At 35.8% G+C, this 16,659-nt stretch overlaps 2 protein-coding genes across 2 annotated transcripts; both read left to right on the top strand.

The window, feature by feature from the left end:
- The first annotated feature begins 5,777 nt into the window (after positions 1-5,777).
- On the top strand, positions 5,778-6,775 carry LOC130467525 (uncharacterized). The gene is made up of 3 exons (XM_056836052.1): positions 5,778-6,015; positions 6,186-6,445; positions 6,527-6,775. Exons 1-3 carry the CDS (start codon positions 5,778-5,780, stop codon positions 6,773-6,775), a joined length of 747 nt encoding a protein of 248 aa, XP_056692030.1.
- Positions 6,776-9,499: 2,724 nt separating this feature from the next.
- Positions 9,500-12,914, top strand: LOC110801267 (rac-like GTP-binding protein ARAC7). The gene is made up of 8 exons (XM_022006612.2): positions 9,500-9,974; positions 10,480-10,567; positions 10,727-10,836; positions 11,141-11,204; positions 11,322-11,383; positions 11,483-11,548; positions 11,631-11,737; positions 12,530-12,914. The coding sequence occupies exons 1-8, from the start codon at positions 9,876-9,878 to the stop codon at positions 12,561-12,563; spliced, it is 630 nt and encodes a 209-aa protein (XP_021862304.1). The 5' UTR covers positions 9,500-9,875; the 3' UTR covers positions 12,564-12,914.
- Positions 12,915-16,659: the final 3,745 nt, after the last annotated feature.

Raw genomic sequence — 16,659 nt, forward strand, 5'->3', positions numbered from 1 at the left:
TTTGATGGTACGCAGACCATTTTGAATTGAAAAATAACTTTGGTACTTTAGACCAATTACATTCAAATTAATGGTACGCAGACCATATTTTCTATCCTATTTGGGCCATACTAGTCACTTCATAACCTGCAAAACAGTACATATACAATATATACCATTCACCCATTCATTATCATGAATGGCCCACATAGCTGGTTAGTAAAACACATTATGCATCACGTAAACATTTGCAGCAATTAATCAAGGGCACCAATAATCTACCAATTATTCAGTCCTTATTAATTCTAATCGAGTTGTTTTAACCTTAAGGATTTGTAGACCTAATCAAGAGTTTATGACTAAAAAGCGCTCCCACTCAAACCAATAAATTCATATGCTTTACTAATTTTAAACATAAAATTGTATTTCTAGTCTAACCGGAAACATACAAATTTAATTAAAATTTAAAGCTCATATAAATTTATAATTGAATCCAAAAATTTAATTTAATTTCAGTCGTATTTAAATTAATTCATGATTTTAATTTTAGTAAAATAATTAGAATAAATTCCATTTATTATAATTATAATATTCAAAATTAAAATCCAAGAAATTAATTCAAATTATTAATTTTAAAATTAATTAAAATTACGTGAACTGAAATTTTCAAATTAAACATTCAAAACGATCTAATCGTAACGCAAACACCCTACGCGTTGCACGCCCATGGGCCGTACGCACACAGCCATTGCTGGCCATGTGCGCGCAGCCCATGCGCTCGTCGCATAGCTGCTGCTGTCCTGTCGCAAGCCTCCGCACAGCGCCCCATCGCACGCGAGCTATCGCTCGCAGTGCGCGCTGGCTCGCTCGCTGTGCGCGCGAGCCATCGCTCGCTGGGGCGCGACATCGCTCGCTGGGCGAGCGACATCGCGCGCTGCGCGCGCGAGCCATCGCTCGCTGGGGCGCGACATCGCTCGCTGGGCGAGCGACATCGCGCGCTGCGCGCGCGAGCCATCGCTCGCTGGGGCGCGACATCGCTCGCTGGGCGAGCGACATCGCGCGCTGCGCGCGCGAGCAGTGCTGGGCGCAGCGCTCGTGGCACGCGAGCTTGCGCTCGCTGCGCGCGAGGCTGCGCGCACTTGTGCGAGGCAGCGCGCGTTGTGGCGCAGCTCGCTTGCTGCCCACACGCGACTGCCTTGGCTCGCCCTTCGCCCATGCCCATTCGTTCATTGCTCGTGGCACACGACACAAGGCAGGGCTGCTGCCTTGTGCTCGTGCACTACGCCCTTGCTCATTGCATTCGTGCCGCACGGGCGACGAGCTCCCTTGCTCGTCGTCGCATGCCCGCATTATACAACACCCCTTAAGGGTAACACGAAGCGTCCATTGCTTCGTGCGTGCAAGTTATTTGAACGAATCGCATAAAAATTTAAAATTTATATTTAAAATTAATGACAAATTAATAAATATTATTAATTTCATAATTTTAGGGCGAAAAATCGAAAATTTATTATCCAATTGATTTCCGATTGATATGGATTCAAGTCTAGGTTGTAAAAATTTAAAATTTATCGTAAATTTACAATTTTTATGGTGGTTTTTAATCATAGGTTTCTAATTAAATTACAATTAATTATGAAAATCAAATTAATTCTAAATTATTCTAATTTTCAACAAATTAATCATAATTACAAATTAGATTGCATAATTAACAAGACTAGGCATTCAAACTTGTTAAACATATGCAGTAGGTCAATCAAAAATTCAAGATTTATCAACAAGAATCGCAAATATTTAATTTAACATCTTAAATTTACGAAATTTTGCATTCGAAAAACTAAAACCTTCGAAAAGTCATAGTTAGGCTTCGAATTTGAGAATTCTGGGTTCGGCAGAAAAATATTATTTTTGTCAAAATTTTAGAATGCCTTTTACATGCGGAATTGACACAAAAATCACTCAATTCGGATGAGTAATGAAGAAACTGCCGAAAAACTGCGTACATATAATTAAATAAACGCAATTTGCAATTAATTAACAATTACGAAAATTAATCACCCCTTTTAATTCTTGCAAATTTGTAATATTTAACCATGTTTATGCAATTTAGATTATGAAAATAATAAGGGGCTCGTGATACCACTGTTAGGTTATGATACATATGACACTACATAGATCATGCGGAAACAACCATTAACCCAGGACAACATATTATTTACACATAATCATATAGCATAATTTAGATGCATACTCTTTGTTGCGTGCCCTCCCTAGCTGCGCCCGAACCGAACAAGAACAAGTCTTTTAGGACTCCAAGTGTCGTCCCTCCGTAGATAGTCCACAGCACGTCCGGATCCGCCTTAAGATTGACCAACTAGAATCGCCCTTAAGGTACTAGAAAATTTCGGCACTTTTGAGCAAGATGTGTGTTTTAATTTTCTCTCAAAAAACTCACTTTTGAATACTTTGAAACTTGTGTATAAATTATGACCCCTAGGCCTTTATTTATAGAGTTATGGAAAAGGAATCGTAATCCTAGTAGGATGCGAATTAATTGGAATTAGAATCCTACATGAATTCTATTTAATTAATTTATCCAATTAGGAATAGAAATTTAATCATACACTGACTCTTGTAGATTCAGGAATCACGCATGAGCACAAACTCACACACACACGGCAGCCACAAGGGCTGCCCATGCGCGTGCGAGCAGCAGCCCGCGCAGCACGGCCCACGCAGCCGTGGCCCTTGGCGCGCGCTGGGCCTGCCTTGCGGTAGGCCTGGCCGCTGCCTTGGCTGGGCTTGTGGCGCGCATGCTTGCTGGGCGATGGCCCCGGTTTCGTGCTGGGCCTTCGTCCGGCAAGCCTCGTCCGATGCTAATTCGTACGATACGCTTCCGATTAAATTTCCATTTCCGGAATCTATTTCCGATACGAACAATATTTAACATTTCCGATTCCGGAATTAATTTCCGTTTCGAACAAATATTTAATATTTCCGTTTCCGGAATTATTTTCCGATTCCGGCAATATTTCCGATTCTGACAATATTTCCGTTTCCGGTAATATTTCCGATTCTGGTAATATTTCCATTTCCAATAATATTTTCCGATACGTACCATGTTTCCGTTTCCGGCAACATCTACGACTTGGATAATATTCATATTTCCGATACGATCCATATTTCCATTTCCGGCAATATCATCGTTTCCGGAGTATTCATTTCTTGCCTGTGACGATCTTAGCTCCCACTGAAACCAAGATCCGTCGGTTCCGAATATTCATAGATGGAGTATTTAATGCCATTAAATACTTGATCCGTTTACGTACTATTTGTGTGACCCTACGGGTTCAGTCAAGAGTAAGCTGTGGATTAATATCATTAATTCCACTTGAACTGAAGCGGCCTCTAGCTAGGCATTCAGCTCACTTGATCTCACTGAATTATTAACTTGTTAATTAATACTGAACCGCATTTATTAGACTTAACATAGAATGCATACTTGGACCAAGGGCATTATTTCCTTCAAGAATTTGGGTCAAAAAGAACACCAAAGCTCCACAATATGTTCCAGTTCCAGTCCAGCCAATCACTGGGCAGGTGACTAGTCCTGTTGTGGATCAAGAGGGATTCCAGAGATCTCTATGACCAATCAGGGTGAAAGTAGCACCAGAAGTTCTAGTTAGGATATCTAATGCTTTTCAGATGTTGGATGCTCCAATGAATGAAAATGCAGACTTGGTAGGAGGACAATATCATGGGGATGAACAAAGGAGTGTTTTAACTGGAAGAGGGGACTCTTCCACTCTAATGGATAGAGTTCTAGCTTGGAATGTCAGGGGTCTAAACTCAGTCCAGAAACAGAATGAGGTCAAGCACTTCATTAAGAAGTATGCAGTGGGTTTAGTTGGACTCCCGGAACACAAGGTGAAGCTCTCTAATCTAGGGAAGCTTTATCAAAAAGTTTTTACAAGTTGGTGTTTTACAAGAAATTCTAGTTACCATTCTGGTGGTAGAATTGGTGTAGCTTGGAAGGTTGGATGCTTTACAGTTAATATTGTAGCTGCTTCTAGTCAATTTGTGCATTGCCATGTTGCTCTTGTAAGTGGTAGGCTTAGTTTTTATTACACTTTCATTTATGCATTTAATGATGCTGATATGAGACCATAATTATGGAGGGATTTGCTGCTGCTTAATAATCAGGATCCCTGGATTTTGTGTGGGGATCTTAATTGTATTATGGTTGTAGATGAAAGAATTGGATCTCCAGTAAGACATAGTGACATAGTAGATGTTAGCAACTGTATGCATGCTTGTGGCATGGAGGACATCAAATGTGTGGGTAATCTGTTTACCTGGAATAATAAGCAGCAAGATAGTAAAAGAGTGTTTTCAAAAATAGATAGAATTATGGCCAATCATGCTTGGCAAGGTTGTTTTTCAGCTGCTAAAGTTTGTTTCATGCCTGAAGGCCATTTTGATCACTCTCCTGGGTTACTAACTGTGTATCTTAGGGTTGATGGAGGAGGAAACCTTTTAAATACTTCACAATGTGGAAGAGCTCGTCTTTGTTTTCAGACACTATTCAGAAGGCTTGGAATACTCAGATAGTTTTGAATAAATGTTCACTTTGGTTAATAAATTGAAGAGAGTAAAGCATGCTCTTAAAGATCTGAATAAGGTGGGATTTATTGATGTGCAAGCTACTGATTTAAGAGCATACCAGGTTATGGTTGCTGCTTAGAGTGCAATGCATAGTAATCCTACTGATCAAGGTGTTGCAGATGCAGAGTTGAAGGCTATTCAAGAATATAAAGAGAAGCATAAGGCTTATCTGGCTTTTCTATGTCAGAAAGCCAAAGTGGCATGGCTTAAAGATGGGGATGAGAATACTGCTCTTTTTCATCAGAGTATTAGGAGCAGAAAGGTGCAGAATCAACTCTACAATATCTATGATACGAAAGGGGAATGGAAAGATATAGCTGATGGGGTTTCATAAGCTTTTTTAGCTTATTACAAATTTCTCTTAGGAAGTACTCATGATCATAGAACTCCTGTTCTTAAGCAGGTAGTTCAGCAAGGCCCAGTTTGTTAGGATCATCACAAAACCATTTTAAATGCTCCTTATACAGCAGAAGAAGTGAAGAGTGCTCTTTTTTCTATTCCAGGTGTTAAAGCTCCTGGTCCAGATGGTTTTGGCTCCTATTTTTATAAAGATGCATGGCATATTGTTAGGGATGAAGTAATTGCAGCCATCCTTGATATGTTACAGTATGGTAAGCTCTTGAAAGAAGTGAATCATATAGTGATTACTCTCATCCTATGACTAAGTGTACAAAAGATGTGAGTGAATTCAGACCAATCTCCTGTTGTAACACAATCTATAAATGCATAACAAAAGTTCTGTTTGGGAGGCTAAGTCAAGTTCTGCCTGGTCTTATTGATATATGCGCAATAGTCTAGGCTTTAATGATTATTCTCGATTGTTTATCATCCTGGATTGTTGTTCATTGGTGAACCTATGCCCTAGACTTTTTAATATCTGAATTCTCTTGTTTAATTATTGTCGTAGTTTTAATATCCAAATCAACCAAACTCTTGTTCGCAATAGTCTAGGCTTTATTCTTAGTAATAGAAAGAACGTTGTTTCCCTGTGGATTCGATCCTGACTTCCCTTGCTATTTAGCTAGTGATTTTAGGTTTATCTTTGATTAGCTGATACGACTTAAGCCTGTCACTTATCCTGGAGAATCAAGGAGGTTCTGTTCATGGAAGGTACATAGTGCATAATATTATATATGGTGGTCCAGGACTTGGTCAAACATCATGGGAGGAAGGGAATTAAGCCTAGCTGCCTTATGAAGATTGACCTTCAAAAATCTTATGATACTGTTGACTGGCATTTTCTTCAAGAAATGTTAGAATATCTGGATTTTCCCAAACACTTTGTGGATATAGTCATGCAATGTGTTACTACTCCTATGTTTTCTTTGATGCTGAATGGGTCTATGCATGGCTTCTTTAAATCTCAGAGAGGTTTGAGGCAAGGAGATCCTATCTCTCCTCTCTTGTTTGTCATTTGTATGGAATATTTTGTCTAGGATCCTAAATATAATGAGTTATATGCCTCAATTTAAGTTTCATCCAAGGTGTAAAGGGATTAGGCTTACTCACCTATGCTTTGCAGATGATCTGATTCTATGCAGTAAGGGAGATTACCAATCTATCTATCTGCTTCTACAAGCTTTCAAGCTTTTTTTCTAATTCAGCCGGTTTAAAGGAAAATCAGCAGAATTTCTCTGTCTACTGTCATGGTATGCAGGAAGGTGATATCCAAAGATTAGTGGATGTTTCTGGTTTCTCTAGAAGTCTTCTTCCCTTTTACTTGGGTGTTCTTATCTACTCTAAGAAGATTTATGTGGCTCAATGTGGTCACTTGGTGAATAAAATGATAACCAAGATTAAGGTTTGGAGCTCTAGAAACTTATCATACACAGCTAGAATGCAACTAATCAATTCTGTCTTGCTTAGTTTGCACATGTACTAGGCTCAGATTTATGTTTTACCAAGGAGTGTTCTGCAGGATATTGTGAAGATATGCAGAGGTTTCCTATGGAGTAGGCAAGCTTTCAGTCATAATCCAAGCAATATTGCTTGGGAGAAGATCTGTAGTGACAAACAGACTGGAGGTTTGGGCTTTAGAGATATGCTTATGTGGAATACTGCTTTTATGGAAAAATATGTGTGGGCTTTAGTCACTAAGCAAGATAATGTCTGGATTAGATGGGTTACTTAGGAAATTTCCTAAGTTGTAATAGTTCAATCATTAATATTATTTCTCTCTTGCTTAGCAAAAAAAAATATATCATTGTTATTATTACTATTATTGCTTTAATAAAAAAGAATGTTGTATGCAGAGATCATGTCCATATCATAATTGATTTGTACAGATCATGTCCAAATCAGAACTGGTCTGTCCAGCTCATGACCAGATCAGAATTGATCTATACAGATCATGGCCAGATCAAAATGATCTATACAAATCATGTTCGGATCAGAATTGATCTGTATAGATCATGTCCAGATCAGAATTGATATACAAAGATCATGTCCAGATCAGAACCGATCTGTCCAGATCAAAATCCATACGTGTAGATCAGAACCCATATATTCGGACCGATCTATCTAGATCATGCCTAAATATGTAATGATTTTTCAAGATCAAGTCCATATCAAAACCCATATATCCAGATCATGTCCAAATTTGAATATCTATTTCGATCAAAACTGATATGTCCAGATCATATATCAGAACTTGTATGTACAAATCATGTCTAGATTATGTCCAGATCAAAACTTATATGTATAGATCATGTCCATGTCTATACTGATCATGTCGATATTAGAACTGATCTGTTCAGATCATATCCAGCTCAGAACCAAATTTTAAGTCAGAATCGATCTGTACAGATCATATTCTGATCAGAATTGATATGTCCAGATCATAACCGATCTATCTAATATAAGGAATAGTTGAATCATGAGCAAAGTCAAATAAATAATAGCAATATTATAAATTTGTGTAACATTTATTTTACACATAAGTCGTTTAATATTACTCCCTCTGTATTTATTTAAGAGATACACTTGGCCAGGCACGGGTATTATGAAAAATATTGAATGAAATAAAGTAATAACACAAGTGGGGTTGGGTAGATATTTTAATAAGTAAAATAAGTGGGGACCATGTCATTTTAGGGGGTGAGAGGTGGGGTGTAGTTATGAAATTATTTGTTTAATAGGGTGGTGGGACATAGGATATATTAGATAGATTATTTAATTAGATGTTGGGGTTGATAAGTTACTAAAAATGGCAAGTGTATCTCTTAAATAAATACGGAGGGAGTAATAAATATAGATTTGTGTTTAAACTTAATTCTGAAAAATCAGATCAGATCAGACTAGAAAAAATAAGTTCAGATCAGATCATATCAGAAAAAATAAGTTCAGATCATAACAGACCAGACCAGACCAGATCAGTTCTGATCAAGAGAAATAAGATGAACTAAACTGGGCCTTAGTAATACCTGCAATTTACATCCATACTCCTAATTGAAGTGTTACTCACGATTATACAGTTCTGGAAACAAATATGAGCCGATAATGATCAACAAACTTAATAATCTTTTCTACACCGTACTACTCTCATTTCTGATTAAATGTATCACATTGACTTTTTTCTATTTATGTGCTAACTTTTTTTTTTTTTTTACTAATATACTACCTCCGTTTCAAAATGATATTTACACTTTCTATTTTAGTCAATTTCATAAAGTTCTTTATACTTTGTTTTATTCTATTTTTGAACGTGAAAATTTACTACCTTATCCTTCTTACCCCACCATATTTATATTTTTCACTCACTTTCCTTTACTTAATTCATTTTTTTCTTACACCCACCCACATTTTTACACATTTATATTACTTTATTCATATTTTATTATATTCAACAAACTTTTCTAATTTTATCTTAATCTTTGTGTAAATAGTAACTGTAAACTTCTTTATGAAACGGAGGTAGTAAGTATTAAAAAAATTATGTTGCCATATTTTATGTTGTTTGATTTGTAGGAAATTAGGAATATATATTTTCATAATAAAATATTTTATAACGTTTGCTACTCAGTGGCGGAGCTAGATAGGTGGACCCCCCAAAAAAAACTGGGAAAAAAAACTTACAGCTGAGAGCTAAGAGACCTGGTATTTTTGAGAACCGATCGCTTAGGTTTAAAAACACCCGTAAGGGAACAGTATACTATAGAGATAATCCTAAGGGAACAGTCTTTAGAAAAAACCGTTCTCTTAGAATTTTGAATAACTACAGGGGTATTATCTTAAGAGAGCAGTCTTTAGAAACAACTGGTCTCTTATATTTTTGAATTTAAATACCCTCTCTTTAATTAAGTTTTTCTTTTCAGTTTTCACCGCACACATGAAAACCGTAGAGAATAATTGTAATAATTTTGTACGATTGTAATATGAATATTGATTAATTTAAGGACGATACATTTTTTTTAATAATATATTGTGTGTTGTGGAGGATCACCCGACACAATACTCTAAAAATCCTGGGAACGTCACTGCCGACACCCAAAAAAAAAATTCCTGCCTCCGCCACTGTTGCTACTACAGTACTACGTAATAGACAGGTAGATAAGGAGAGAAATATTTTAGTTGAAGAAGGTCATGCTTGCACTAGAAGATTATGACATTCTCGATTCTCCAAAAGCAAAGGAAAATAAAAAAATGGAAAGTGAAAAAACAGTTGGATCCCAACCCCCCCAACCGTGAGTGAGCGAGCCAAGACGAGAGAGACAATGTGCCGTTGAACAAAGTGGGTCCTTTTATTACAAATAACCACACCCACTCTTTTTTCTTAATTTCATTTAATTTCAAAAAATTAAAAAAATATTTCTGTTGGATTTTGAAATTTATTGAGAGGGATGAAAAAAAGTGTTCTTTTTTGCAGTGATCCAACCCAAGCATTGAACACCCTCCTTTGACTGCTTACATTGCACACTTCTCTTTCTCTCTCTAAAATTACATTTCATTTTGAAAAATTAATTAATTATAAGTAATAAATAACCAAAAGGTGAAAAGGGTGTTCTTGTGGCTCATCTCCTCACCCTCTACCTTACCCAAAAACAGTTCTTTTCTTTCCTTTCACTCTTTTTAAACAAGAAAAGTTGTATAAAAATCAAACCTTTTTTTTTTGTTTTGGTTTATTTATAAAATGCATATTTGATGCTTCTTTAGTACTCAAACTTCTTGCCATTTCTCATATATATCGAACTACTGTTGTAACATTAGACAAAAAAATAAAAACAAAAACGAAAATGAGTGCTTCAAAGTTCATTAAATGTGTTACTGTTGGAGATGGGGCTGTTGGAAAAACATGTATGCTCATTTGTTACACTAGTAACAAGTTTCCTACTGTAAGTTTTTCTCATTTTTGTACCTAAAGATTCTTACTTTCTTGAATTTTTTGGTGTTTTTGGTTGACTTTGAGTTATTTTCTTGTCATTTATGCAAATGGGTATATGTATTTGAATGTTATTCTTGAGTCTTGACACTTTGTGTTGTAATAAGTTCAATGTATGTTTTAAGTTTTCAATATCTCATACACACATTTTATAAATAAAAAAATTCTTATTCCTGATTCTTTTTTGGTGTTCTGGTTGAATTTGAGCTGTGTTCTTGTCATTTACGTAAATGGATGTTTGAATTTGAAGGTTGTTCTTTACATTTTGTGTTGTAATAAGTTTAATCAATGTTTCAATTTCTCAAAAAACCAAAAAAAAAATTGATTACTTTATTGCATTTTGATTGTAAAATGATTATTATTGTTTGAGATTTTGAGGTAGAATATGAAATCATTTGATATGTTAGCTTAAAAGTCACTCTTTATAATATTTACTGATATTATACCTTTTCTGGCAGGATTACATTCCAACTGTGTTTGATAATTTTAGTGCTAATGTGTCTGTTGATGGAAGCATTGTCAACTTGGGACTCTGGGATACTGCTGGTAAATTATAAAGATACTCCCTTTGGTCCCAATTCGTTTGCTCCATTTGACTTTTCACGGACACGTCTTGTTTTTATTCATCAACACCATTACGAAATTATTAATGATTTACTGTTACTGTGTTAAAAAAAATGCTGTTATTTGGTTGAAAATTTTCAGGTCAGGAAGATTATAGCAGGTTAAGGCCGTTGAGTTATAGGGGTGCAGACATATTTGTGTTGGCTTTTTCTTTGATCAGCAGGGCAAGTTATGAGAATGTCCTTAAGAAGGTACTGATTGATTTTCTTATGTAATATTGTTGGCAAATTTTGTCATTTGGCAATATTTAGTGCATGATTAACATCACTAATTAACATCATGTTTAGCAAAAAGTTGGGATCTAATCTTTCTGACTTAAAGCTGAGCCTACAAACCCACTTTCCTGTCTGGTACTAATCATAACCTTAATGTTTATGGACCTTAGAATCATGATTGTAGGAATAATTGAAATTTAGGAATCATGATTGTTGTCCTTGTTAATAAATTTTAGCATAAAATTTGAAATCTTATGTGCATTTTTTTGAAATCTTTCAGTGGATGCCTGAACTTCGTCGGTTTGCACCCAATGTTCCAATTGTTCTTGTTGGAACTAAGCTAGGTAAAAATGTAGCCTTATTCACTTATTGAGACAATGAATTTGCAAGAAATGTAATGGTCTGATTTTGTTTATTTGTTGGAATATTGAAATTGTAGTTTGTCTTGTATTATCTTTCAGATCTTAGGGACGAAAGAGGGTATGCTGATCCTACTGGTTCAAATAACATAACTCCTGCTCAAGTATGTTATGTTCCTTTACACTACATACATGATACAACCTCCTTTTATAATCTATACTGCACGAGAAATATAGACATTTATATGATCGTACCAATCCAGGGAGAAGAATTGCGGAAGCAAATTGGTGCTGCAGCTTATATAGAGTGCAGTTCTAAAACTCAGCAGGTACTAATCTACCTATACTTGTGAGCTAACGAAAATTTTCAAAAGTATTGTGATTATATTAAATTTATGTTTTCTTGTTTAGAATGTCAAAGCTGTTTTTGATACTGCAATCAAAGTCGTTCTTCAGCCTCCAAGGAGAAAAGAAGCTCCTAGGAAGAAGAAATGCAGAAAGTCTGGTTGTTCATTTGTGTAAGTATTCAGCTCATTTAAGGAAAATTAAGTGCTGATTTGTGAGATTGATTCTGGATTGGGAGTTTCTTGCTCAATCTGTCTTACTTGGAATGTTGAGAGAGATAGAAACTGGTTACATATTGCTAACCCATTCAGCTTTGTTCTTTTTACCTTAAGAAAATAAATTTTGAGAACAATAAGTTTTGGTAAGATCTAATAAATCAATTGATGGGTTTTAGGTGTAAAGTACTTAGGCCCTGTTCTGTTCACCTTATTTTCACTTATTTCAGGAAAAATAAGTTCAGATAAGTTCAGTTAAGTTCAGCTAAGTTCAGATAAGATAAGTTCAGGAAAAACAAGGGTTGGCCAAATACAATTTATAACTAAAATAAGTTTTGATAAGTTCCAATAAGTTCAGGAAAAATAAGTGGAAATCAGGTGAATAGAACGCAGCCTAAGGCGCTGTTCTTTTGGACTTTATTTTAGCTCCATTCAATTCAGTTTAACCAAAGCTTAGAAGAGCAGGGCATATAACAAATTTGGGAGAACCATTGCCCTATGGAGGAAATATAGAACTACCCAAATGCTTGATGGACAGATGCAAAATACTAGTAGCATCTTTAATGAAGTTAAGATGTAGAAATTAGGTTGAGATGGAAATTTACCTTTAAAGAAGTTAGCTACTTAGCTAGAATGAGTTGAAGGTAGCAATCAAGTATTGTGAAAGAACATTACTATCAATCATCTGCAAGTCAAAAGTGCCATAAATTGCAATTGATATTTATTTATGTTGTATTTCTCAAAATGCAGGAGCATCATGTGTGGAGGGTGCTGCGTTGCCTAGTTGGCGTGTTTGGACTAGGATGAGAAGGAGACTCACCACTTACTTTATGTGGACAAGCAATGCCATTGTTGCTGAATTTCCCAAACTTAGGCAGCAGCTAGTGTATGCAATCTACTATGTGAGTTTGTGGATTGAGTTTGCGCGATCTGTTGTATGTATGTGTTATATTTTTCGGAATTAGAAGCTAACTGCAAAGTATTTTGAGGGAATTGTTCATTCTCTCTTAGCTTCTCGGCCCTATTTAGCTCATATTTAGCTTCTCAGTTATTATGTTAGAGCAACTTTGCAAGTTTCAGGGGATTTATAATGTATTATTTCTGACTTCATAAGCTTATTCCTCTCTTTGGTCTATTTTTGGAGATCTTTCCTCTGAATTGTCATCATTTTTCTAATGAAAAATTCTAAATTGTGCATCGCTTTTATTGTTCATAATTTACAAAAAGCCTGGAAAATCACAAAAGCAGAAAGTGTTGCTGACAGTGACTTGAACTCTTGAAGTATCAAATTTGGCAGGCTCATTATTGTTACAAGTCAAGGGTAGAGCTGTCAAAACAGGTCATCGGGTCGGGTTTGGGTCGGGTCATCTCGGGTCTCGGGTCATGATCAGGTCGGGTCGTGTCGGGTCAATATTTCATTCGGGTTGAGTTCGGGTTCGGTCGGGTCGATTTCAGGTCGGGTCATATCTGGTTTTTTCCTATCCCGGGTTCAGGTCGGGTTCGGGTCGGGTTACATTTCGGTCAGGTTTGATTTCGGGTTCAGGTCTTATCGGGTCGGGTTTAAGTCGGTTTATAGCAGATAATTTCGGGTTCGGGTCTTATCGAGTCGGGTTTAAGTCGGTTTGCAACACAGTTATTTTCGGGTTCGTGTCTTAGTTTGGATCGGATAATAATCAGATCAAATAGAATTCAGATCGGGTCACTCTCAAGGACGGGTCAAACTCGGGTGTGATAATTAACCTATACATTTTAATTATTTTATATTCTAAAAAATTTTGTTTAACTTATTTTAGAGTTAAATTTTTCAATATCTAACAATAAATAATTAAAATAGATTTATCAATGTAGTTAATATTTGGTCATGTCATTGATAACTCGGGTAAATCGGGTAGCGGGTTGTCACAAGTCGGGTCAATAGCAGGTTTCATCGAGTTACAATCGGTTTTGGGTTGACATCGGGTCGGGTATCGAATCGGGTTCGGGTCATTTTCGGTCGGGTCAGTTCGGTTATCGGTCATTTTCGGGTCGGGTGTCGGGTTCGGGTTCGGGTGTTACAAAATCGGGTTAAAATCGGTTATCGGTTTTTTCGGGTCGGGTACAGGTCGGGTTTCGGGTTACCTATTTTACCGTTATTTCGGGTCATGGTCGGTTACGGGTTCGGTCGGTTCAGGTCGGGTTTTCAGGTCGGGTCAGTTTTTGACAGCTCTAGTCAAGGGGAGGATCTCATGAAACAAAAACAAGCATCCTTCAATGATGCTCCAATGTCTCTTTTATTCATGTCAATGTGTAACATCTCTTTTTCAAAGCATTGGGAGGGCGAGGAAGTCTTTACGGCTAACCGTGATGTGTTAGCAAATGCATAACACCTTAAAATGACAAAAAGGTACACGACAAATAATGGAACAATGGTATTTTTTTCAAAGGAATGGTATGGTATTTTTATTTAATGACATTACTCTTTTTTGACGAAATTGTATATTTTTTTAACGAAATGGTACTTTTATCTTTTTTGTCTTTTCCTCCTACCACCCTTCCTTATTTTGTCATTTAGTGGATGTTATGCGTTTTGCCATACATCACCGTTAGCCGCTACACCAACCTCTTTATTTATGTCAATGTGTAACATCTCTTTTTCGAGGAACTATATTCAAATCTCATATATGTTTTGACAAAAACATATTAGACCAAAATATGTTCAAATATGGTACTCAAAAGTTTTCAAAATAATGATGAAATTACCGCCTAGTCCTCGGATACGTGTTTGGAAACACATCTCTAGATGGGCCTCTCCGAGAGCCGGGATTGTATTGGTGGGGCCAACGTGACAATTATACACTCGGATGAACCTATTTCTAGCTACACACTTATCGTTGCACTTAGTTTTAAGATATCTCATGTAAATGTGTGCCTTTAACTCTTTAAGGCTTTAAACTAAACCTTAATTCTGTATGACTTGTGAGTTTTGACCATTGTTAAAGATTTACTACATAGTTAGGTATGTACCTTATGCCTTAATTTAATGGGGACAATGTGGTCTTACCAAACTTGAGCATATTATTTCAATATGAAAATACATCAAGGCAAAGCCATAGATATTGCAGCCCATCTGATTGAGCATTCAATGCCCATATATGGTTGTCTGCTGACTGATAATAATAATATGCATACGGAGTATTTCATATGCTAATACTTCTTACCTGCATTATGTGACATTTACTACTAGCAGTGAGGAATGAGGATTACAAGTGTGATATAACAAGGTATAATGTACTCAAGACTTGTGAACAAATTTCAATTTTTTTCAAGATTGCCCTTGCGGCTCTTTCTAAAAGCACCATTAATGGTGGTAAAAATTTTGCTCATGAGGAAAAAGTACATATAAGGTGTATCCTGGTACACCTTGTACGATCTCACATTTTTCACCTTACACGTGAGGAGAAAATGTGAGACTTATTATCAGTGGATCTAAAAACACTCTTGGAAGCATAATATACCTGGATGCACCTAATAATTTTCAAGGAAAAAGTAGTGGGAAAAATGAAAAAAGGGTTGTTAATGGTGAGGAGATTTGCTCATGGGATGGGGAAAAATAAAATACTTATGGCACCAAGATCTTTTTGATTCAACAACTTTTATGTAAGACCGTCTTACCGAAAAGACCGTTTTCATTGTTTAACTAATTAGTTTCAGTGCTTAATAATTGGTTCTAGTGCTTAACTTATATGACACCAAGGTGGTATTTTGTGTAAGACCACTTCATACAAAAGTTTGTATTTTCGATTTTGGGTGCGAAAGTTTCAGCCAATCTCGGTGTACCACATGGCCTGAAATGAGCATCTTGTATTATTTTTCAAAGGTTATTTTTTTATATGTCTTACTCATAAAAAAAATAAATTTTTTTTATCATCGGTCATTAAATTTCGAGATCTATTGATGGACATCCATTTTGATATACTTTAATACAAAAAAGTAATTTTATTTCTGTCTCTAATTTTCTTATCTACAACTATGATTACCAAAAACTTAATTATGCATGGGCCACTCTGTATCGTATTTGTTTCCAGTTTGCTGTTTTTTACAAAACTAAATACCAAAATATGAAAGCCACAAAAAGTAGTTTCTAGTTTTTTGTTGTCAGTTTCCAAAATCAACATGATTACTATATGTAAGACTATTTTTTAGTTCATGATTCAATCTAAATGATAAGATGTAGAAAACCAAAAAAATAATCATTTTTATTTCTGTTTAATATTATTATTGTGAAAATGATAAAGGTCGCAACATGCGACCTTTAAGCCGTGTCACAATGATGACATGGCATGCTTATGTGTCATGATTTAATTGGAAACTAAAATATTTAACTTATATAATCTATTATACATGTTTCAAAAAATGTAGGAAAATCTTAATATTCTAATTTGTTTCCTTCTTTATATCGACTACCTTATTTACATATTTTCCTAGTAAAAATATTGAATTGATAGTAAAAATATTCTGACAACACATAGCGTACGTGGCGCCTATATGTACCAATTAAACTGCGACACGTAAGATTGTGACAACTAAATGTTGTCGCAACTTGCGACGTTTATCGTTTATTATTGTTGTTGTTGTTGTTAGAGAAAGAAGTAGGAGGGAGAAAGAGGGTGAGGAGTTTTTCTTTTCCTCATGGATAGTAGAGGGGTGAGAAATTTTGTGCTAATGGGAAAAATGAAAAAAGACGAGTGAAAAATTGGGTAGAGAAAGAGGAGATATGATATTTTTCGCTCATGATTAACAATTATTTAAACAAAAAAGTAAGTCATCTCGTACATTGAAATGAAATACTTCATATAAACAAAATTTGGTTTGTCAAAAAAGTAAAATCCAATACTCCATCT

This window comes from Spinacia oleracea, chromosome 2, assembly GCF_020520425.1.
Source record: "Spinacia oleracea cultivar Varoflay chromosome 2, BTI_SOV_V1, whole genome shotgun sequence".
Classification (NCBI taxonomy): Eukaryota; Viridiplantae; Streptophyta; class Magnoliopsida; order Caryophyllales; family Amaranthaceae; genus Spinacia; species Spinacia oleracea.

What these genes read in the sequence shown, in the direction of transcription:
- LOC130467525 (XM_056836052.1), top strand. Translation starts at nt 5,778, where the DNA reads ATGGTGGTCCAGGACTTGGTCAAACATCATGGGAGGAAGGGAATTAAG. An exon ending in CTTCTTTAAATCTCAGAGAG is followed by an intron (nt 6,016 to 6,185) that starts GTTTGAGGCAAG and finishes GATTCTATGCAG; the next exon opens with TAAGGGAGATTACCAATCTA. An exon ending in AAATGATAACCAAGATTAAG is followed by an intron (nt 6,446 to 6,526) that starts GTTTGGAGCTCT and finishes CACATGTACTAG; the next exon opens with GCTCAGATTTATGTTTTACC.
- LOC110801267 (XM_022006612.2), top strand. Translation starts at nt 9,876, where the DNA reads ATGAGTGCTTCAAAGTTCATTAAATGTGTTACTGTTGGAGATGGGGCT. An exon ending in GGGACTCTGGGATACTGCTG is followed by an intron (nt 10,568 to 10,726) that starts GTAAATTATAAA and finishes GAAAATTTTCAG; the next exon opens with GTCAGGAAGATTATAGCAGG. An exon ending in TCTTGTTGGAACTAAGCTAG is followed by an intron (nt 11,205 to 11,321) that starts GTAAAAATGTAG and finishes ATTATCTTTCAG; the next exon opens with ATCTTAGGGACGAAAGAGGG.